This window comes from Dipodomys spectabilis, unplaced genomic scaffold (assembly GCF_019054845.1).
Source record: "Dipodomys spectabilis isolate Male_0828 unplaced genomic scaffold, ASM1905484v1 ptg000728l, whole genome shotgun sequence".
Taxonomy (NCBI): domain Eukaryota; kingdom Metazoa; phylum Chordata; class Mammalia; order Rodentia; family Heteromyidae; genus Dipodomys; species Dipodomys spectabilis.
Window position 1 is genome coordinate 184,726 of NW_024871405.1, and position 22,921 is coordinate 207,646.

General features: G+C 53.4%; 3 protein-coding genes across 3 annotated transcripts in view; 1 reads left to right on the top strand and 2 right to left on the bottom strand.

The window, feature by feature from the left end:
* Nucleotides 1-22,921, bottom strand: part of Dhcr7 (7-dehydrocholesterol reductase) — a 365,017-nt gene that overhangs the window by 155,264 nt on the left and 186,832 nt on the right. The window lies entirely within an intron of this gene.
* Nucleotides 1,205-8,816, bottom strand: LOC122102078 (proline-rich protein 2-like). The gene is made up of 3 exons (XM_042672623.1): nt 8,762-8,816; nt 1,485-2,242; nt 1,205-1,336 (listed from the first exon to the last, which is right to left on the bottom strand). The coding sequence occupies exons 1-3, from the start codon at nt 8,814-8,816 to the stop codon at nt 1,205-1,207; spliced, it is 945 nt and encodes a 314-aa protein (XP_042528557.1).
* LOC122102071 (tumor necrosis factor receptor superfamily member 26-like) lies at nt 8,796-22,664 on the top strand. Its single transcript, XM_042672615.1, has 6 exons — nt 8,796-8,905; nt 17,781-17,895; nt 19,701-19,792; nt 21,328-21,406; nt 21,832-21,856; nt 22,488-22,664. Exons 1-6 carry the CDS (start codon nt 8,815-8,817, stop codon nt 22,542-22,544), a joined length of 459 nt encoding a protein of 152 aa, XP_042528549.1. The 5' UTR covers nt 8,796-8,814; the 3' UTR covers nt 22,545-22,664.

Genomic DNA, 22,921 nt, shown 5'->3' on the forward strand with positions numbered 1-22,921 from the left:
CTGCAGGGGACATTTCTGCTTCTTCCCAGATACTCTGACCTCAAGGTCCCTGAGGACCCTGGGGCAGACCGCACAGAGCCAGGTGCCCCTTCCCTTGCAGTGAGGGGCCCGCGACACAACCAGATGCCAGACAGCTGAGGCGCCCGAAAAGGGCAACACAAGAGGGAGCCCGGAGCCTCCCCGGCGCCCTGGTCTGTTGGCCTCCCTCACCTGGAAAGCAGGTGTGCAAGCCCCCTCCCTCCCCCTGCACGGCCAGGTGGCTCTCCCCATCTGGAGTTCTAGTTGGGAATTTGTACCAGCTCACCCATAGCCAAGAGGCTTGGCTCCGTGTTCCTGGCATCTCACTCTTCCTTTCTAATAGACCTTGCCTGAGCCCATGCCTATGAACTTGACATCCGGATGCAGGTGCCGGTGTGCCAAGCTCTTCACTTAAGGCCCTCGCCTTGGCTCACAGTGGCAGGGCTTGCCTGAGCACGCAGGCAGACAGGCGGAAAGGCAGGGGCTGCCCTGGGGGGGGACACCCTGCTCTGGGACGTCTGTGACGGGGTCTGACTTGAAGTGGCCGGACAGGCGACTATCTCGCTCTAACCACTCTGGGTGTGCCGCCGCTGCCACTGTGGCTCAGGGGCTCTGAGGCTGACCTGACCTTTGAACCCGTGGCCCCCACGTTTGGGCATCCCTTTTAGGAGTGCACACATGCGCCCTGCATTTGAGACCTGGTGCTTACTCTTGAGTGAGGATGCGTCCTGCCGCGGCTGTTTGTCCTCGGCCTAGAGCACGCCGGGCTGAGGACACTGTCCCCGGTGACTGCGTCTCGGGGACACGTGTCCTCTTTCTGATGTTCTCTAGGACCTTAGAGCCCACGGAGTGTCCGGGGCCAGCAGCAAGGCCAGGAGGACAGAGCTGCTCTCGCTCTCTTCCGTTCCTTGTGCCAACCCTGCAGCGCTGGAAGGAGTGCCAGGGTTAAAACAAAGAAGACAGGGCTGGGAAGGTGGCTCAGTGGTAGAGCGCTTGCCTTGCGTGCATGAGGCCCTGGGTTCGATTCCTCAGCACCACATAAGCAAAAAGAAAAAAGCCAGAAGTGGCGCTGTGGCTCAGGTGGTAGAGCGCTAGCCTTGAGCTGAAGAGCTGAAGGACAGCGCCCAGGCCCAGAGTGCAAAGAAGACAGTGCTTCTGAGCTGCTATGCGCTGGCCGCCCCCTTGTCTACCCTGCCTCACTTTCCCCACACGACTGGGGTCCCTCATTCAGTGGGGGAGGCGGAGGGTGACGCCGGGGCCCCCGGCTCGGGTCAGCTCGCCGGCGGCCGGTGGACACCTTCACCACGGCTCGTGACCTCTTTGCACCACGGTCACGGGGGCCCGGCAAACCGCAGACGGGGGCGTTTGGGTTGCAGGGCGCCCAGCCCAGCCCAGCCCAGCCCCCGCCCCCGCCCCGCCCCGCCCCAGCTCGGCGCCCGCCCCTGCCCCCGCCCGGCCGAGGAGACCCAGGGCGACACATTGCTGCTGCACTTGCTCCCGTGCGGCCGGCCATGCTCCTGCGTCTGGGGCTGCTTCTGCTTCTGTCCGTGCGGGTGAGCGCGGGGGCCCGGCCGGCGCGGGGCGCGGGGAGGAGGGCGGGTGAGCGCGGGGGCCCGGCCGGCGCGGGACGTGGGCGGGTGAGCGCGGGGCCCCGGCCGGCGCGGGACGTGGGCGGGTGAGCGCGGGGCCCCGGCCGGCGCGGGACGGGGGCGGGTGAGCGCGGGGCCCCGGCCGGCGCGGGGCGCAGGGAGGAGGGCGGGTGAGCGCGGGGGCCCGGCCGGCGCGGGGCGCGGGGAGGAGGGCGGGTGAGCGCGGGGGCCCGGCCGGCGCGGGGCGGGGGCGGGTGAGCGCGGGGGCCGGCCGGCGCGGGGAGGAGGGCGGGTGAGCGCGGGGGCCCGGCCGGCGCGGGGCGCGGGGAGGAGGGCGGGTGAGCGCGGGGGCCCGGCCGGCGCGGGGCGGGGGCGGGTGAGCGCGGGGGCCGGCCGGCGCGGGGAGGAGGGCGGGTGAGCGCGGGGGCCCGGCCGGCGCGGGGCGCGGGGAGGAGGGCGGGTGAGCGCGGGGGCCCGGCCGGCGCGGGGCGGGGGCGGGTGAGCGCGGGGGCCGGCCGGCGCGGGGAGGAGGGCGGGTGAGCGCGGGGTCCCGGGCGGCTCGGGGAGGAGGGCGGGTGAGCGCGGGGGCCCGGCCGGCGCGGGGCGGGGGCGGGTGAGCGCGGGGGCCCGGGCGGCTCGGGGAGGAGGGCGGGTGAGCGCGGGGGGGGGGGGGGGGCGGGTGAGCGCGGGGGCCCGGCCGGCGCGGGGCGGGAGCGGGTGAGCGCGGGGGGCGGGTGAGCGCGGGGGCCCGGCCGGCGCGGGGCGGGGGCGGGTGAGCGCGGGGGCCCGGCCGGCGCGGGGAGGAGGGCGGGTGAGCGCGGGGGCCCGGGCGGGTGCCGGGGGCGGGGGGCAGGTGAACCCGGGTCCCCGGCCGGCGCGGGGCGCGGGGCGGGGGCGGGTGAGCGGGGGGGGGGGGGGGGCCCGGCCGGCGCGGGACAGAGGAGGGGGATGCGGGCGCGCGGGGCGGAGCCGGACCGTTCGGGGCACTCGAGGTCCCCGCCCGCCCGCGCCGGCCGGCCCCCTCCCCCCGCCCCGCACCCCGCGTGCGGCCGCCTGCCGCGCGGTGTAAACTCCCCGCAGGAGTGGATCGCCAGGTAGACGTGCGCTGCCCCACTGGGGGACTTTCGGCCTTTGCGGGTCGCGGGGCCTGACTCCAGGCCCAGGCCCGGGCTCTGCCCCCCAGGCCCCCAGCCTCCAGGCCCCCAGCCCCCCAGCTTTCTAGCCCTCCAGCTCCAGCTCCCCAGTTCTCCAGCCCCAGCTCCCCAGTCCTCCAGCCCCCAGCCCTCCAACTCCAGTCCTCCAGCCCCCGCTCTCCAGACCCCCAGCTCCAGCCCCCCAGCTCTCCAGCCCTCCAGCTCCAGCTCCCCAGCTCTCCAGTCCCTAGCCCTCCAGCCCCCCCCCAGCTCTCCAACCCCCCAGGTTCCCAGCCCCCTAGCTCTCCAGCCCCCCAGCCCCCTGCTCCCCAGCCCCCAGCCCTCCAGCCCCCTGTTCCCCAGCTCTCCAGCCCTATAGCCCTCCAGACCCCCAGTCCAGCTCCCCAGCCCTCCAGCCCCCTGTTCCCCAGCCCCCCAGCCTTTTAGCCCTCCAGACCCCCAGTCCAGCCCCCCAGCCCTCCAGACCCCCAGCTCCAGCTCCCCAGCCCCCCAGCCCTCCAGCCCTCTAGTCCTCCAGAGCTCCAGCTCCCCAGCTCAAGGCCATTGCTCTTCCACAGGAGCCACAGCACTTTGAACCTCGACCCTCAGGGCTCAGCCTCCTGAGCAGCTGGAAGGCGGGCATGAGCACTGGGGCCCGCTGCCGCTGCCACTGCCACTTTTCTGTGGTTAATTGGGGATAACTCACAGACTCTCCTGCCCAAGTTAGCTTGCTTCCCTTGATTATCCCCCTTTTTTTTTTCTTCCAGTCCTGGGACTTGAACTCTGGGCCTGGACGCTGTCCCTGAGCTTCTGCTCAAGGCTAGCACTCTACTACTTGAGCCACGGCGCCATTTCCGTTTTTTTCTGTGGTGCTGAGGAATGGAACCCAGTGCTTCATCATGCAGTTGAGGCTAACATTTTACCACTGAGCCAGCTTCCCAGCCCATAATTTTTTTCTTTTTTTTTCGGGGGGGGGGGGTAGGTTATGGGGCTTGAACTCTGGGCCTGGGCGCTGTCCCTCAGCTCTTCAGCTCAAGGCGAGTGCTCTACCACTTGAGCCACAGTGCCACTTCCGGTTTTCTGAGTGGTCATTGGAGATAAGAGTCTCACAGATTTTCATGCCTGGGCTGGCTTTGAACCGTGATCCTCAGATCTCAGCCTCCTGAGTAGCTAGCATGCCAGGCATGAGCCACTGGCATCCAGCATGTTGTAGGAATTTTATCTCCATTTTATTATTTTGTTGATTAAAATATTTTTTCACAGTACAGGAGATAAGACAAGACTGTACATGCTAGCGAGCACTCAGACGCTTGGCTATACCTCTCTTAAAACCTTTCAAAGAGGGGCTGGGAAGGTGGCTCAGTGGTAGAGCGCTTGCCTTGCATGCCTGAGGCCCTGGGTTCCATTCCTCAGCACCACATAAGCAAAAAGAAAAAAGCCAGAAGTGGCGATGTGGCTCAAGTAGTAGAGCGCTAGCCTTGAGCTGAAGAGCTGAGGGACAGCGCCCAGGCCCAGAGTTCAAGCCCCATGACCGGACCCAAAACAAAAACAAAAACAACTCTTCAAAGAGCAAAATTAAAGCTGGTGTGATGATGACAGTCTATGGCTCATGCCTGTCATCCTAACTACTCAAGAGGCTGAGATCTGAGGCTCTTGCTTTGAAGCCAGCCAGGGCAGGAAAGTTTGTGAGACTTTATCTCCAATTAACCACCCAAAAGACAGAAGTGGGGCTATATGGCTCAAGTGGTAGAATGAAAAAGGTAAGGAAGAGTCACAGGCCTCAAGTTCAAGCCCCAGTATTAGCTTAAAACAGTAATGGCAGTCCCCCTTTCTGATTCTAGGTTGGGGCAACCAATATAATCCTGTGTGAACAAGATGAGTATCTATCTGATGATGGCCTCTGCTGTCGACTCTGCCCAGCAGGCAAGTCCAGGGGCACCGTACAGAGACCTGGGGCTTGGGGCAGGCCTTCCAACTGGAAAAGGAAACTGCAAACCTCAGCTAGAACAGAGCTGGAAGGGAGAAGGACAGGTTCTTCACTTTGAATTCTCCCTCCCCTCCCCTACTGTCCTGGCCCTGGACAGGAAGGGAAGGGGGTGTGTTTGTCAGAGGCGGGGCCAGTTAGGCCTTGTAGGAGCAGGATGAAAGCAGGGGAGAGGCCCCCCTGCCCCCTGGAGACCTGATCAAGTGTCATGGGGGGGTACATACCTAGACCACTCCTCCTCCCTCCACACCTCTGCACCGTGTTTACATATACACTCTGTGTGAACCCCCCCAACACACCTGTGCATAGGTCACACATCTGAGGGCATGCGTGTGCCTGTAGACAGACACAGGTGCACATGGACCACACCTTTTAGAAATGGTCTAGTCAGATCACCACCTAGTCTCCTGCACGCGTAGGGCATGTGTGGTCCTGTGTGGTCAGGTGTGGTCATGTATGGTTAGGTGTGATTAGGTGTGGTTAGGTGTGGTCAGGTGTAGTCAGGTGTGGTTAGGTGTGGTCAGGTGAGGTCCTGTGTGGTCCTGTGTGGTTAGGTGTGGTCAGGTGTGGTCCTGTGTGGTTAGGTGTGGTCAGGTGTGGTCAGGTGTGGTCCTGTGTGGTTAGGTGTGGTCAGGTGTGGTCCTGTGTGGTTAGGTGTGGTCAGGTGTGGTTAGGTGTGGTCCTGTGTGGTTAGGTGTGGTCGCGTGTGGTCAGGTGTGGTCATGTGTGGTTAGGTGTGGTCGCGTGTGGTCAGGTGTGGTCATGTGTGGTTAGGTGTGGTCAGGTGTGGTTAGGTGTGGTCATGTGTGGTTAGGTGTGGTCATGTGTGGTCAGGTGTGGTTAGGTGTGGTCAGGTGTGGTTAGGTGTAGTCATGTGTGGTTAGGTGTGGTCAGGTGTGGTCATGTATGGTTAGGTGTGATTAGGTGTGGTCAGGTGTGGTTATGTGTGGTCAGGTGAGGTCCTGTGTGGTCCTGTGTGGTTAGGTGTGGTCAGGTGTGGTCATGTGTGGTTAGGTGTGGTCAGGTGTGGTCATGTGTGGTCAGGTGTGGTCATGTGTGGTTAGGTGTGGTCACGTGTGGTCAGGTGTGGTCAGGTGTGGTCCTGTGTGGTTAGGTGTGGTCAGGTGTGGTTAGGTGTGGTCATGTGTGGTTAGGTGTGGTCGCGTGTGGTCAGGTGTGGTCATGTGTGGTTAGGTGTGGTCGCGTGTGGTCAGGTGTGGTCATGTGTGGTTAGGTGTGGTCAGGTGTGGTTAGGTGTGGTCATGTGTGGTTAGGTGTGGTCATGTGTGGTCAGGTGTGGTCAGGTGTGGTCAGGTGTGGTCAGGTGTGGTTAGGTGTGGTCAGGTGTGGTCATGTATGGTTAGGTGTGATTAGGTGTGGTCAGGTGTGGTTATGTGTGGTCAGGTGTAGTCAGGTGTGGTTAGGTGTGGTCAGGTGTGGTCAGGTGAGGTCCTGTGTGGTCCCGTGTGGGTAGGTGTGGTCAGGTGTGGTTAGGTGTGGTCATGTGTGGTTAGGTGTGGTCAGGTGTGGTTATGTGTGGTCAGGTGTGGTTAGGTGTGGTCATGTGTGGTCAGGTGTGGTTATGTGTGGTCAGGTGTGGTTATGTGTGGTCAGGTGTGGTCATGTGTGGTTAGGTGTGGTCGCGTGTGGTCAGGTGTGGTCCTGTGTGGTCAGGTGTGGTCCTGTGTGGTCAGGTGTGGTCAGGTGTGGGTAGGTGTGGTCAGGTGTGGTTAGGTGTGGTCCTGTGTGGTTAGGTGTGGTCCTGTGTGGTTAGGTGTGGTCAGGTGTGGTTAGGTGTGGTCATGTGTGGTTAGGTGTGGTTAGGTGTGGTCGCGTGTGGTCAGGTGTGGTCAGGTGTGGTTAGGTGTGGTCAGGTGTGGTCAGGTGTGGTCATGTGTGGTCAGGTGTGGTCATGTGTGGTTAGGTGTGGTCAGGTGTGGTCAGGTGTGGTCAGGTGTGGTCAGGTGTGGTCAGGTGTGGTTATGTGTGGTCAGGTGAGGTCCTGTGTGGTCCTGTATGGCCATGTGTGGTTAGGTGTGGTCATGTGTGGTTATGTGTGGTCAGGTGTGGTTATGTGTGGTCAGGTGTGGTCAGGTGTGGTTATGTGTGGTCAGGTGTGGTCAGGTGTGGTCAGGTGTGGTTATGTGTGGTCAGGTGTGGTCAGGTGTGGTCCTGTGTGGTCAGGTGTGGTCAGGTGTGGTTATGTGTGGTCAGGTGTGGTTATGTGTGGTCAGGTGTGGTTAGGTGTGGTCCTGTGTGGTCAGGTGTGGTTATGTGTGGTCAGGTGTGGTTAGGTGTGGTCAGGTGTGGTTAGGTGTGGTCAGGGTGGTCAGGTGTGGTCAGGTGTGGTCAGGGTGGTCAGGTGTGGTCAGGTGTGGTTAGGTGCACATATTCCTCTTCCTCCCCTCCTCTTGGTCTTCCTCCTTTTCCTCCCTTTCATCTTCCTCATCGTTTTTATTTTTTTTCAGCCCAGGGATCTTGGACTCAGGGCCTGGGCACTGTACCTGAGTTTGTTTGCCCAAGGCTAGCCCTCTACCACTTTGAGCCACAGCTCTACTTCTGGTTTTTCTGGTGGTTCATTGGAGATAAGAGTTTCGCAGACTTTCCTGACGAGGCTGAGTCTGGACCACGATTTCTCAGACGTCAGCCCTCCTGAGTAGCTAGGACTACAGGCATGGGTCCCAGTACCTGGCCTTCTCCTGCTGCTGCTCCTCCCACTCCTTCTTCCTGCTCCCCTCCTCCCCTTCCTCTTCCTTTTCTTTCTCTCCTTCTCCCACACCTCTACTTCCCTCCTCCCCTTCTTGCCTCTTTCTTCTCTCCTACCCTTCTTATCATCATCCCTTCCTTTTCCTGACTCCTCTCCTCTTACTCATCCTCCTCCTCTTTCTGCCTCCCTTTCCTTCTTTCATTTCTTCTTCTTAATTTCAATCTTACACTTGAACTCAGGGCCTGGGCACTTCCCTTAGCTTTTTCTTTTTTTTTTTTTGGTCGTGGGGCTTGAACTCTGGGCCTGGGCGCTGTCCCTCAGCTCTTCAGCTCAAGGCGAGCGCTCTACCACTTGAGCTACAGTGCCACTTCCAGTTTTCTGGTGGTTTATTGGAGATAAGAGTTTCATGGATTTTCCTGCTGGGGCTGGCTTTGAATCTTGATCCTCAGATCTCAGCCTCCTGAGTAGCTAGGATTACAGGAGTGAGCCACTGGCACCCAACTCCCTTAGCTCTTTTACCCAAGCCTGGCATTCTACCATTTAAACCACAGCCCTACTTCTGGCTTTTTGCTGATTAATTGGATATAAGAGTCTTATGGGCCGGGCACCAGTGACTCACACCTGTAATCTTAGCCAGGAGGCTGAGATCTGAGGATCTCAGTTCAAAGCCAGCCTGGGCAGAAACATCAGGAACGTCTGTGAGACTTATCTTCAGTTAACCACCAGAAAACCAGAAAGTGGCACTGTGACTCAAGTGGTAGAGCCCTAGCCTTGAGCTGAAGAGCTGAGGGACAGTGCCCAGGCCCAGAGTTCAAGCCCCATGACCAACCAAAAAAAAAAAAAAGTTTTATGGACTTTGCTGCCAGGGCTGGCTTCTGTCAACCTCCAACCTCAGCCTCCCGAGAAGCCAGGATTACAGGTGCCCAGCTTAGCTTTTGCTGAACCCTTGTGAGATGAGCCCTGGGACAGGTAGGAGCCTTGGCAGAAACTTCTAGACTTCTGGACCTTGGATGCTCCTCTGTGAAACTGTCACTGTGGTCAGGAGTGGGTGTGTGGAAGGCAGTGGTGGCCTCCTACGATCTTGGGCACACAGAGGTCAGGCTCAGACCCAGCTGCTCCCTGGCACCACTGCACAGTGCTCAGCATGGAGGCTGTGTGGAGCCCCAGCTCCTGGAGCCACTCAAGACTCAGGCTGGGTACATGTCTAGAAGGTTCCAGGGAGGCTGGAGACCCCGTGCAGAAGTCTGGCCACACGTGTGCTAGATAGGGACAGGGACAGCACAGCCAGCTGGCAGCATGTGCCCAGCCCAGGCCCAGGGCTCAGCATCACGCTCTCGTCTCCTAGGCTTCCGGGTCAGCCAGCCGTGCTCGGAGAACCATGGCATGGTGAAGTGTGTCTCTTGTGAGGCTGGGACCTTCATGAAGCATCCCAACGGCCGGAACTCCTGCCTCAAGTGCTCACAGTGCGGGGCTGGTGAGTGTTCGCAGCTCGGCTCGGCTCAGCAGCCATCTCTGCTGGCACCTGGGGGCCCGCTAGGGGAGGGCCAGGCTCTCCCTGTGGAAGGACTGTCCACAGGTAAAGGGGGAAACCTTGATTGGAGCCATCTCCTGCAACAAACTGGGGAGACCTCATTACAGTCAGCGAGCAGGAAGTATGGCAAAATGGAAAACAACACTGAAAGCAAGCTTCCTAGAAAATGAGCTAGAGCAGGGCTGAGGGGAGAAGAGGGAAGGGGAGGGGAGGAGAGGGAAGGGAGAATAGAAGAGGAAAGGGGAGAGGGGAAACCTACAAGTTATTAGCAATTGTCGTTTATGAGATTAGGAACCAGTTTTTGTTTTGTTTTATTTCTTGTTTTTGTTGGTTGTGGGGCTTGAACTCGGCCTGGGCGCCGGAGCCAAGACTTACTTACTTTACCGCAGACTTTCCTTTGGCCTGCAAAGACTGTTTTGGCTTTTGTTTTTTTTTTTTTTGGGTCCAGTTGTGGGGCCTGAACTCTGGGCCTGGGCGCTCTCCCTCAGCTCTTCAGCTCAAGGCTAGCGCTCTACCACTTGAGCCACAGCGCCACTTCTGGCTTTTTTTCTTTTTGCTTATGTGGTGCTGAGGAATGGAACCCAGGGCCTCAGGCATGCAAGGCAAGCGCTCTACCACTGAGCCACCTTCCCAGCCCTTGGCTTTTGTTTTTAAAACCATTTTACCTGTTGGATAAAAAGTCTATTACTGGTTAGTACCATGCTGGTGAGAGAGGTTAAGAATTGTATATGTTTAGAAGCTAGTCCTTCCTGTTTTCATGTTCATGACACTGTATTTGTTAAATTTGCCACCATTATATGATTAGCAGCTGCTGTGACTGACAGGTCAGGAAAGAGTCTGTGTGGATAAGACACCTTGTTTGTTTGTTTTTTTTGGGGGGGGGTCTGGTCGTGGGGCCTGAACTCTGGGGCTGGGTGCTGTCCCTCAGCTCTTCAGCTCAAGGCTAGCGCTCTACCACTTGAGCCACAGTGCCACTTCTGGCTTTTTTTCTTTTTGCTTATGTGGTGCTGAGGAATCGAACCCAGGGCCTCAGGCACGCAAGGCAAGCACTCTACCACTGAGCCACCTTCCCAGCCCAAGACACCATTATTTTATTTATTTGTTTGTTTTTGTCAGTCCTGGGGCTTGAACTCAGGGCCTGGGTGCTGTCCCTGAGTTTCTTACTCTCAAGGCTACCACTCTACCACTTGAGCCACAGTACCACTTAGGGATTTTGCAGAGTAGTTTATTGGAGTCTCACAGATTTTTCCTGCCTGGGCTGGCTTTAAACCACAATCCTCAGATCTCAGCCTCCTGAGTAGGTAGGATTTCAGGGGTGAGCCACCGGCACCAGCCTGATCCTCTTTATTTTTAACTTAAGCAACGAGGAGATCAATAGAAATAGTTCCCAAGGCTTACCTGGAACTTGTTAAGAATAAGCTAAATATGACAAGTAAGCTTTTTTTTTTTTTTTTTTTTTGTCAGATGTGGTTCTTGAACTCTGGGCCTGGGCGCTGTCCTTGAGCTCTTCAGGTCAAGGCGAGCGCTCTACCATTTGAGCTACGGCGCCACTTCCGGTTTTCTGGTGTTTTATTGGAGATGGGAGTCTCACGGTCTTTCCTGCCCGGGCTGGCTTTGAACCGCGATCCTCAGATCTCAGCCTCCTGAGTAGCTAGGATTACAGGCGTGAGCCACCAGCGCCTGGCTAGTAAGCCCCTTATAAGAGTCCTTTACCCCTCTGTGGGTCTGACTGTACACACTGGGGAGGATTAAGTCCACAATGACGAAGACTTAAGAGTAGTCAAGTTGAAAGTAATTTCAAAGTTATTTAGTTATTTCCTCCATACAGCATTGTAGTAAACTAATTAAGAGAGATAGAATTATTTTTTTTTCTATTATTATTATTTTTTTTTTTTTTTTTTTTTGGTCCAGTCATGGGGCCTGAACTCTGGGCCCGGGTGCTGTCCCTCAGCTCTTCAGCTCAAGGCTAACGCTCTACCACTTGAGCCACATTTCTGGCTTTTTTTCTTTTTGCTTATGTGGTGCTGAGGAATTGAACCCAGGGCCTCATGCATGCAAGGCAAACGGTCTACCACTGAGCCACCTTCCCAGCCCTCTATTTTTTTTATTGTTATTACAATTAGGAACCCATGGACAAGCTTGCTTGCTGTGGTATTAGTAAAGCTATCTGATGGATATATTGTCCTTCTCAGCTTTGTATCCAAAGTGGTTTACATACTTGGGGAGCAGAACTATTAGACAACAACAATTAGTATTTTAATTTTACATACTTAGTTAAAAGATAACCATTTGCCTCAAAAAAAAAAAAAGCAAGGAATATTAATTGCTCAATCATTGCTTTAGTTAGGTAAATAGGCACCCTCATATATATGTTAGAAAGAATGATCCTACTATTTCATAAATGACATTTTAAATTTGCTGGTCAAGGATTTTCTCCATGGGCTGAATTACAAGTATTAAGCAATACTGGACAGTGGATAGCAGAAACTTACTGAGTTCTGGGTGGTGGGGATATCTCCTCTGGTTAGAAGGGAACTGATTAGTGTGGCACTGTCAGAGACCTAATGCCCCTTTTCTTCCAGTTTCCATCCTACCTGATAACTATCTTTACTAAGTGTCCTGTCCTAACTTGATCCACAAAAGTTATCCACTCACTTTTCAAGGAGAATTTACTCATATGGTAATTTCCTAAATATATGGAGACATGTTTCCTTTTTTTCCTATAAGGTCCATTCTGCTACTTTGAATTTCCAGGTATGCCTAGTCATCTTTACAACGTTCAGGCTTTAGAAAAAAATGAAGAAGGTGATTTTCTTTGTGGAATGCTTTTGTCTTGATTGCTTGAATTGAAAGGACTTTTATGTGTTCATATTAAAAAAGTTCTCTTGCTTGTTTGTTGTTGAATATGCTGTAAATGAAGGCTTTTACAATTAAACTGACGTTTGTCCATATCTAAGAAAAAAAAAAGATAACCATTTGAAAAACCTTAAGAAAAACAGACACTTAAATGAATTTTGGCTTAGTTACTGTTTAGTTTTACAACAATGTATTAATTTTGACCTAGGAAAAAAATATTTAGATCAGTATTTAAGACAACTTTTATTCTCCAAATGCTTTCTTACTTAAATGGAACCATTTTGCGTTTCCTCTTTTTTATTTTTTGTCGGTAGTAGGGCTTGAACTCTGGGCTTGGGTGCTGTCCCTCAGCTCTTCAGCTCAAGGCTAGCGCTCTATCACTTGAGCCACAGCGCCACTTCCAGTTTTCTGGTGGTTTATTGGAGATAAGAGTCTTAATGACTTTCCTGCCCTGGCTGGCTTTGAACTGCGATCCTCAGATCTCAGCCTCCTAGCTAGGATTCAGGTGTGAGCCACCCGTGCCAGGCAATTTCCTCAAATTTTAAAAAGCCTTTTTAAAATTTTTTGGTCTTTATATTTCTTTAACTTTTTACTTACTGATTGTTTTTAAATTTGTATTTTGAAATAACTCATAAAACTTTTTAACTCAGTGGGGGCTGGGAAGGTAGCTCAGTGATAGATTGCTGGCCTCGCATGCATGAGGCCCTGGGTTTGATTCCTCAACACCATGTAAGAAAAAGCCAGAAGTGGCGCTGTGTCTCAAGTGGTAGAGCACTAGCTTGAGCTGAAGAGCTGAGTAACAGCGCCCAGGCCCAGGGTTCGGGCCCCAAAACCAACAACAAAGAAAAAAAACTTTTGAACTCAAATAACAGGTTTCTTTTCTTGGGGGGGGTCTGGTCGCAGGGCCTAAACTCTGGGCCTGGGTGCTGTCCCTCAGCTCTTCAGCTCAAGGCTAGCGCTCTACCAGTTGAGCCACAGTGCCACTTCCGGCTTTTTTCTTTTTGCTTATGTGGTGCTGAGGAATGGAACCCAGGGCCTCAGGCATGCAAGGCAAGCGCTCTACCACTGAGCCACCTTCCCAGACTGAAATAACAGGTTTTTATTTAAAGAAAATACTCTGTATCTATGAAGAAAAGTAATTTAAATTTTAAAATAAAGGGCTGGGAAGGTGGCTCAGTGGTAGAGCGCTTGCCTTGCATGCCTGAGGCCCTGGGTTCGATTCCTCAGCACCACATAAGCAAAAAGGAAAAAGCCAGAAGTGGCGCTGTGGCTCAAGTGGTAGAGCACTAGCCTTGAGCTGAAGAGCTGAGGGACAGCACCCAGGCCCAGAGTTCAGGTCTCACGACTGGACCAAAAAAAAAAAAAAAAAAAAAAAATTTAAAATAAATGTAATAACCCTCCAGTTTATTCTTTTAACTCTTTCCTCATATGACTGTTGGTAACAAGCAGTACAGATAATAGTTAAAATTGAAGTAAAAAAGCAAATACTTTCAGGAAATATCAGTACCAGGAAATACCAGTATGCAAGACAGAGGCACTTTTGTTTGACAGAAAAGACTGATATTGGGCTGGGAAGGTGGCTCAGTGGTAGAGTGCATGAGGCCCTGGGTTCGATTCCTCAGCACCATATAAACAGAAAAAGCCAGAAATGTCACTGTGGCTCAAATGGTAGAGCGCTAGCATTTAGCTGAAGATCTGAGGGACAGCGCCCAGAGTTCAAGCTCCATGACCAACAAAAAAAAAAAAAAAAGAAAGAAAGAAAAGAAAAGACTGATTTTTCTCACAAAGCCAGCCTGGCTACAAAAGTACATTAGACTCTTATCTCTAATAACTCAATTTTTAAAAAAAGCAAAAAAACAGAAGTGGCACTGTGGCTCAAGCTGTAGAGGACTAGCCTTGAGCAAAAGAGGCTCAGGGACAGCGCCCAGACCCTGAGTTCAAGCCCTACAAAAAACTTCTTATCTGCCAAACTTTAAAAAAAAATTTTTTTTTAATTGTGAAAATACTGTACAGAGGGGTTACAATTACGTGGGCAAGATCTGCCAAACTTTTGCTGTTTGTACTTTCCTTCCAGAAAAAAACAAATACACCCCCACCCGGAAACATGTTTATCCTTGAGATAGTGCTTTCTACTGGGGGGAGCAAATCTTTTGTTTGAGCCTTCCTCTATTTCCAGAACCCATTGTTTTCTCTGGCAGACCAAGCTAGATGCAGAAAGCTCTTCTTCCTCTTTTCTTCTTTGTACTTATATTGCAGCTTGTGAATAAGTATAAGGTAAGGCAAGTTTAATAGTGGTTCTTTCTCTCTCTCTCTCTCTCTCTCTCTCTCTTTCTTTCTTTGGTCCAGTCATGGGGCCTGAACTCTGGGCCTGGGCGCTGTCCCTCAGCTCTTCAGCTCAAGGCTAGTGCTCTACCACTTGAGCCACATTTCCAGCTTTTTTTTTTTTTGCTTATGTGGTGCTGAGGAATCGAACCAGGGCCTCATGCATGCAAGGCAAGTGCTCTACCACTGAACCACCTTCCCAACCCCTCTTTCTTTCCTTCTTTCTTTCTCTTTCTTTCCTTCCTTCCTTCCTTCCTTCCTTCCTTCCTTCCTTCCTTCCTTCCTTCCTTCCTTCCTTCCTTCCTTCTCTCTCTCTCTCTCTTTCTTTCTTTCTGTCCTTCCTTCTCTCTCTCTCTCTCTCTCTCTCTCTCTCTCTCTCTCTCTCTCTCTTTCTTTCTTTCTTTCTTCCTTTCTTTCTTGTGTCGGTCATTGGGCTTGAACTCTGGGCCTGGGCGCTGCTCCTCAGCTCTTCAGCTCAAGGTGAGCACCCTTGAGCCACAGAGCCACTTCAGGTATTCTGAGTGGTTTATTGGAGATAAGAGTCTCCCGGACTTTCCTGCCTGGGCTGGCTTTGAACTGTGATCCTCAGATCTCAGCCTTCTGAGTACTAGGATTACAGGTGTGAGCCCACCGGTGCCCATTGTAGTAGTTCTTATTTCTGAGTGCACTATTTATTTCTGAATTCCTGGCTGCTCTTTGCTGTGCTTCATTTTCTCTAATCTATCCTGCTTCAATGTCACCCTTCCTGGCCAAGGTATGATTTGGAATTAAAGCTTTAAGGAGGAAGTCTCATCGCGAGAGGACAGAGGAGCAACACCAAGCTGGTACCACATGGCTGCCATGCCACACCCGGACAGCCCGGGCAGTTTTGGGGAACAGACATGCCAGGTTATGTTACTTTAAAAAATTTTTTTTTGTTTTTGTCAATCCTAGGGCTTGAACTCAGGGCCTGGGCGCTGTCCCTGAGCTGCTTTTGCTGAAGGCTGGCACTCTACCACTTGAGCCACAGCACACTTGTGGCTTTTTCTGTGTATGTGGTACTGAGGAATCGAACCCAGGGCTTCATGTATGCTAGGCCAGCACTCTACCACTGAGCCACCTTCCCAGCCCCTTACACTACCTTTAGTTGTCTTCTGCCCCACGAGGTATACCAAGACGATGTGCAGTGGGATGAACTCTTGGCTCTGCAGTGTAAGACGGAAGACCACCAGCACCAGCCGGTCCCGCTGCAGGGGCGCAGAGTTCATTTACCATAGAGGAAGGGCATCAAGGAGAATGAGCAGCACTGGCCAGGAAGCCTGAGGTTCATGGTTAGGGACAGGATGTTTTGTACCGGACAGTTACATACACCCTTTCCTTTTTCCTTTTTCCTTCAGGCAGTTTCTCAGATCATGATTGGTTTGTTTGAAACAAAGAGGACCAGGGCAGTGGCCCCCGTGGGGGAAGGGGCTGAGCTGTCCTGGGTCAGGTGGCTGCTTTCCCTCAGTAATTAGTTGGACATAATCTCACGGCATTGCTGCCCAGGCCGACTCCAAACTGTGATGCTCTGATCCCAGCCTTTTGAGTAGCTAGGATTATAGGCATGAGCCACCAGACATAGATGACTACAGTTTTTGTTTTGTTTTTTGCCAGTCCTGGGGCTTGAACTCGGGGCCTGGGCGCTGTCCCTGAGCTGCTTTCACTCAAGGCTGGAGCCACAGCGCCACTTCCAGCTTTTTCTGTGTATGTGGTACTGAGGAATTGAATCCAGGGCTTCATGCATGCTAGGCCAGCACTCTACCACTGAGCCACCTTCCCAGCCTGAAAACAAAATTTTAAATGTAATTTAAAAAGTTTTTTTATTTTTCCCATTTGTCAAAAGCTCAGCTACGTTGGGCTGAGGGTAGCAAAGGAAGTAGAGGAGCTCTGCACTGGCTAAAGTCTTCAGCCGGGTGACTCGGTGTCTCCCAGAGGCCGGCACTCCCCTGGGAGAGCCTCAGGCTCAGCCAACTCCTCCGGAAAGTCCCAGCGGCATCTCCTTGATTTAGCTGAGGCATAGAACCAGATGGCATGCTTCCATTCCCTGGCGTAGAGGCAGAATCAGTGGGGAATCCGCTCCGGGCTGAGATGGCTGGACCAGTGGACAGCAGAGGCCGCCAGAGAGGTGACTCTTCAATCTGTGAACACTGTGGCCTCAAATCCCAAATAGTGGGTAGTTAACTGTGTACTCTGGAAACTTCCGGCTTAGAGCATGACCTCTGCTGATTCTACCCATCCCTACCTTCAAGGTTGGTCCCTTGAAGTCCAAAGATGAAAAAGAATAAGAAGGAACCAAGAGTCTGATGTTAAGGCAGCAAAGAAATTACAGAAGTTATAAAATTCACAAGCCACGAGGATGTATGCGATGCAAGGCATGTGCATTACAAAAATCGGCTGGGTGGCAGTGGCCGTCCCCTGTAATCCTAGCTACTGAAGAGGCTGAGGTCCCAAGGATCATGGTTTGAGATCGATCTGGGAAAGAAAAGTCCATGAGACTTTGCTTTTAGCAAGAGCAAAGATGGAGGCATGACTCAAGTAGCAGAATGCCAGCCAAGCAAGCAAGCTGAGCAAGCACAAGGCTATGAGTTTAAATCTTAAAATGGTTAAAAGAATTACAAGCTTCTGTTTATCCAGAAGAGGACACTGAAACTTGTAATAGTCTCTTGCAAAGTAGAAAATATTTATGATATGTACAATTCATATACTGTCGGTGTCCAGAACTCATAAGGGATCTCTGCCTGTCAGTAAGAAAAGGCTAAGGGGCTGGGATGTGGCTCTGGACAGAGCCCTTGCCTAATGTGTGTGAGGCCCTGGGTTCCATCCACCGCACTGCAAAAAGAGAAACGAAAAGATGGGTGCTGGTGGCTCATGTCTGTAATCCTAGCTACTCAGAAGGCTGAGATTTGAGGATCCCAGTTCAAAGCCGGCCCAGGTAGGAAGTTCATGAGACTCTTACCTCCAATAAACCACCAGAAAACTGGAAGTGGCACTGTGATTCAAGAGGTAGAGCGCTAGCCTTGAGCTGAAGAGCTTAGGGACAGTGCCAAGGCCCAGAGTTCAAGCCCCATGACAAAAAAAAAAGAAAAAGAAAGAAACAGAAACAAATAAGCTGGGTGCTGGTGGCCTATGCCTGTAAACCTAGCTACTCAGGAGGCTGAGATCTGAGGATCATAGTTTGAAGCCAGCCTAGGCAGAAAAGTCCATTAGACTCATCCTTCCAGTTAACCACCAAGAAACAGGAAGTAGAGCTGTGGCTCAAGTAGTAGAGCACCAACCTTGCCTTATAAAAGCTAAGGGATAGCACCGAGACCCTGAGTTCAAGCCCCAGGACCAGCACACACCCACACCTACCACATTAGTGGTGGTGTTTTCTTGTGAGAAAAATGATTAAAAAAAAAAAAAAAAAGCCTTGGGGATATTTCCTCTTCCTCGCCCCGTCCAAATTTCCCTGCAGACACCCCAGATCACAGGGAAGGGGTTCTGATGGTTCCCTTTTCTTGACCCTTGTGCTCACAGACCAGGTGAGGGGTGATTTGGTGCCAGGAGGAAGAGCCAGTGAAGCCCGGGGCAGTGCTGCAGCCTGGGGGCTGGCGCTCAGCCTTCGGCTTTCTCTCATTAACAGACCAGGAGACGGTAGCTGCATGCAACCAGACGGCCGACCAGCAGTGCCAGTGCAGGAGCGGGTACTTCTGCCCCCAGGATGAGCACTGTCCAGAGCACTGTTTCCGGTGTAGCAGGTGCCAGCCGGGGCTGGGGGGGAGGAGGGGTGGTTCTCCCCTTACTGTTTGCTTGGCAATAGCCTTGGTTTCCCTGTGTATAAAATGGGGTTAGGAAGTGGTGCTGTGGCTCAAGCGGTAGAGCGCTCACCTTGAGCTGAAGAGCTCAGGGACAGTGAACAGCCCAGAGTTCAAGCCCCACGACTGACCAAAAAAAAAAAAAAAACCCAAAAAACTAATGTGGGTAGCAGCTGCCCCATCGACACACTATCAAACACATTGCCTGGATGCCTCCTCCTGGCCGTCTGCCTGGAACCAGTGCTCCTCCATTCACTTATTCAACAAATAATTCACAAGTCTCTCTGTGGCCTGCAGGTGGCACTGTAGACTTGAGTGCCCGTGGTGTGGCGCCCACAGGCCGTGCAAGACCTGCAGACCTGCTAGCAGCAAGACTGTGGCCATGCTAACTTCTGCAGACTCAGCTGTCGGTCTGACCATATGGGGGGGGGGGGGAGCTGACACAGACTATGGGAAGTAGAAGGGCTTGGTTCACACCGGTGGGCTACAGAGGGAGAACTCCCAAAGACTCTGAGCCCCGTCAGAGTTGAGGTCGGGCTCATACACCCAAGGTGGGGGATGTTACGAGTGGGTGATGCAGAAAATACAGAGAAACTCCATTTTTTTAGGAGACCTAAAGGGGAACTTTGGGGGTCCCTTGGGAAAAGGAACTTTACAAAAGATGCCCTTCCCCTCAAGGGAGAGTACCAGACAGAGGTGCAAAATGGCTGACTATGCACATTTAATTTACAATTTATTACAAAAGAGGTGTGGGGCTGGGACGGTGGCTCATATTTGTCATCCTAGCTACTTAGGAGATCTGAGGATCGCGGTTCAAAGCCAGCCCAGGCAGGAAAGTCCATGAGACTCTTATCTCCGATTAACCACCAGAAAACCAGAAGTGGCGCTGTGGCTCAAAGTGGTAGAGCATTAGCCTTGAGCAAAAGAAGTCCAGGGACAGTGCCCAGGCCCTGAGTTCAAGCCCCGGGACTGGCAAAAAACAAACAAAACAACAAAAAAAACCCTCAAAAACATAAACCCCACACTATTTCCAGTTAAGGTGAAATTCTGAGGTTTCAGAGGCTTGAATTGGGGAAGCTTCCTTCCTCCCTTCCTTCCTTCACCCATTCCTTTCTGTCTCTATCTGTCTCTCTCTGTCTGCCTGCCTATCTGTATGTCTTTGTGTCTGTCTGTCTGTCTCTTTTGAATGTTTCTATGGGATGTACCCATACCGGGGCTTGAACTCGGGGCTTCATGCTCTCCCTTGAGCTTCTTTTGCTCCTGGCTGGCTCTCTGGGACTGGCGCCACACCCCCAGCTCCACGGGGGAACATTTATAGTGAGAAAGTGACTTGTAGCTTGCATTTGTGAGACATGTCCCAAACTCATGATCACAACTCAGAACCTGACATGTTGGAGGGAAGGCCTGCAGGCAAGTCCACCTTTGTCCCCTGGACACACGCCTCTCCTCAGCTCCGGCGACCGGCTTCCTGTGAGGGCTGAGCTTGGGCTGATCTCCCCATTGGTGGAGGGGTAGCAGGCCATCTTCCTAGCAGATACTCTCTAGCCAGGAGGGAAGAGAGACCGGCTTCTCCTCTAAATATCACAGGTGACTCCCAGGCTTCGCTGGTATTAGGCCAGAAAGGGGAAGGGGGGGGGAAGAAGGGGAGTCCTGGGCAAGGCCGGCCCCTCCCATCCCTGCCCCTTGGGATGGTGGTGGGGATGCTTGCTGCCGGGCCGGGGAGAAATAATGCTCAGGTGTTCTCGCAGTTGCCCTCATGGTATTCTTCGACCGTGCAATGCCACAGAGGACTCGGTGTGTGCGTCAACCCCTCCGCAGCCTGGCTCTCACTACACTCTGGGTGAGTTCCGCTTAAGTGTCTGTCACTGCTCAGCACTGCCGCTGTGAGCAAAACATAAGAACGTGCGAGGTCACGTGCCAGGGAACTGTCATAAAAACAGGAGAGATGGTTGGACTTGGTCGGTGGCAGGACTTCTGAGATCTCCGTCTCATAGTAAACAAATGCTGGGCTCCAGCTTCGCTTCCTGCTCTGGGAGCTGTGGATTTGGACTTGGTGTATGTGGCAGCCTGAGTCTCCTTTGTGGTATGTCTGAACTCTCAGGGCTCAAGTGTTCTGTCACACTACTGTCTGGCACTGCTCATTTCAAATCAGCTTCTGCCAAAAAAAAAAAATTGATTTAGCCGGGCGCCGGTGGCTCACGCCTGTCATCCTAGCTACTCAGGAGGCTGAGATCTGAGGATCGTGGTTCAAAGCCAGCTGGGGCAGGAAAGACTGTAAGACTCCTATCTCCAATAAACTACTAGAAAACCGGAAGTTGCGCTGTAGCTCAAGTGGTAGAGCGCTCGCCTTGAGCTGAAGAGCTGAGGGACAGCGCCCAGGCCCAGAGTTCAAGCCCCACAACCACCAAAAAAAAAAAAATTTGATTTAGTTTGACACCATGTAGCTCATGCTTGAAATTCCAGCTACTCAGGGAGCTGAGAATTGAGTATGGTTTGAAGCCATCCCAGGCAGACAAATCTGTGAGACTTTTTTTTTTTTTTTTGGTTGGTCGTGGGGCCTGAACTCTGGGCCTGGGTGCTGTCCCTCAGCTCTTCAGCTCAAGGCTAGCACTCTACCACTTGAGCCACAGCACCACTTCCAGCTTTTTTCTTTTTGGTTATCTGGTGCTGAGGAATGGAACCCAGGGCCTCAGGCATGCAAGGCATGCGCTCTACCACTGAGCCACCTTCCCACAAGCTAACATTTGAGTACCAAAGTAAAAAAAAAAATGGAAGTGTCTCACCTGAGAATAAAGCCCGGCTGCTGAGGGACGGCGTGTAGGGCAGATGTGTTCCTCCGGCCTGTCACTGTGAGGCTGCTGTCACCGTGTGTCCCCGCGCTGTGTTCATGCTGTGATTTCACAAGGGGGAAAGCCAGGACTCCTGCATGGGAGACACCTGTCCCGAGAGGCCATGGCGGCCTGGCTCGGCCCCGGGAAGGACCTGTGCATCCTCTCGACCGCCCAGTCCCCCGCCTTTCTTGGCTGGCCCACAGTAGACTTTATAGCTGGAACACGGCAGCAGAGCCCCCTGCTACTGTTCTGGAGAGGCCCTGGGCAGCATCCCATGACCTCTGAACTTTAAGGTGGTGACAGGGAGCAGGGACTTCCTGTGACATGCCACTCTGGTAGGGACAGCCATGCTCAATTCATGTGTATGTGTACTCGGGGGGGTGTGTGCACGCGCGCGTGCATGTATGTATGTGCGTGCATGCCTGTGCGAGAGTACTGGGCTTGAACGCAGGACCAGGGTGCTGTCTGTAGAGTTTTCACTCAGGGCATGAGACCACCAGTGCCCGGCTCAATGCAGCCTTAACACTGTTCTGCTTCTTTCTAGGACTCCCAACTTGGGCCATGGTGGTTACCTCCATCATCTGCGTCTTCTTCCTTGCTTGTTACCTTGTTAAGAGATTCAGGTATGACCCTTCATGTGGACTGGTGCTGCACCAGAAGAAGTAAGAGCTCGATGGGCCTGCTTGTGGGTCAGAAACGGGCCCGTTTTACTGGGCTTACTGTTTGCCTCCCGTGGAACTCCTGTGCCTCGGTCCGTAGTCCTGGGTCAGCTACTGCCTGACGGGGCCTGGCGGCCGCAGGGCCTCATCGGCGGACCACAGGGACAGTGCGCAGTGCACAGCAGGCCCCAGTGGGAAGAGGGGGTCTGGCTGAGGTGCTCCTGTGCTTCCCAGAGGTTGGGCATGTGACAACAAGGTCTGGAAATACCAGGGTGTTTGTATGTCACACGACTCACACTGTGCAGCCTCTTTTGCTGTGAGTTCAAGGCCCTCCCTCTTCCTCAGAGAGGTTACCGCGTAGTCTCATTTCGTGTTGTTTCTGATTTCAGAAGCAGCAGCGAGGCTGATTATCCAGTAAGTACTACGCTGGCATTGGGTGGACCCTCCCTGGGGCAGCTGGAGGTGCTGAGTGCTCAGGCCTCGGGGCAGTAGCGATGCAGGGGTCTGGGAAGGGGGTGAGGGACTACACGGGCCCTCAAGCATGCACCCTGACTTTACGATACTTTATTGGAGCTGTGGAGTCAATACTGGAAAAGACTGGTAGTTTGGTGGTCTAGAACACTGAGTACAGCCAGCCGCCGGTGGCCCACACCTGTCATCCTAGCTACTCAGGAGGCTGAGATCTGAGGATCATGGTTCAAAGCCAGCTCGGGCAGGAAAGTCTGTGAGATTCTTATCTCCAGTGAACCACCAGAAAACAGGAACTGGTGCTGTGGCTAGTCTTGAGCTGAAGAGCTGAGGTACAGCACCCAGGCCCAGAGTTCAAGCCCTGTGACTAACAAAAACAAAAAACGAAGTGGAAACTGAGGCACAAGGGATCAAAGGGCTTTATAAGATGGTCCTGGTAAGACACTGTAAGAGAGAACCACGGACAGAGAGTTTAAACACCAGAAATGGGCATCCCCAGACCCTGTACCCGACATGGGCTACAGCGTGAGGCTCTTGGTGGCCCAGCTCCCATTGCTCTGTGATTTTCTGACATTAGGAACCACATGGAGGACCCTGGGGAGCCTGGAGGACTGACGTGGAGCCAGCGTCCTGAAGACTGTAACCATGCCTTTATTGTGGAAGAGTTGGCTTAGTGGGATTCTTGGCAAAAGAAGCTCCACAGAGGCCAACAGTCCTCTACTCTGGAGGCCGAGATCTGAGGATCCTGGCTCAAAGTCAGCCTGAGCATGGGACTTCTTTTTTTCTTTTGTCATGGGGCTTGAACTCCAGGCCTGAGTGCTGTCGCTGAGCTCTTCTGCTCAAGGCTAGCACACTACCACTTTGAGTCACATCTCATGCCAAAACCCAGGAGGGGACAGCGTCAGAGTCACTGGATCCCCTCCGCTTCTCTGTCCGAGGGGCCATCCGCGTCTTGGCCCCGCTCCCAAACTGTCAAAGGAACCTCATGTCGGATGTCTGGCCTTTACCATT

Excerpts from the sequence above, each read along its gene's own strand:
- LOC122102071 (XM_042672615.1), top strand. The coding sequence starts at position 8,815 with ATGGTGAAGTGTGTCTCTTGTGAGGCTGGGACCTTCATGAAGCATCCC. Across the intron at positions 17,896-19,700 it reads CACTGTTTCCGGTGTAGCAG|TTGCCCTCATGGTATTCTTC; the intron begins GTGCCAGCCGGG and ends GTGTTCTCGCAG. Across the intron at positions 21,857-22,487 it reads GCAGCGAGGCTGATTATCCA|GAACCACATGGAGGACCCTG; the intron begins GTAAGTACTACG and ends TTCTGACATTAG.
- LOC122102078 (XM_042672623.1), bottom strand. The coding sequence starts at position 8,816 with ATGCCATGGTTCTCCGAGCACGGCTGGCTGACCCGGAAGCCTAGGAGA. Across the intron at positions 2,243-8,761 it reads GAAGCCTAGGAGACGAGAGC|CCGCCCGGGCCCCCGCGCTC; the intron begins GTGATGCTGAGC and ends CTCCTCCCCGAG. Across the intron at positions 1,337-1,484 it reads GCAGCAATGTGTCGCCCTGG|AGGTCACGAGCCGTGGTGAA; the intron begins GTCTCCTCGGCC and ends CGTGGTGCAAAG.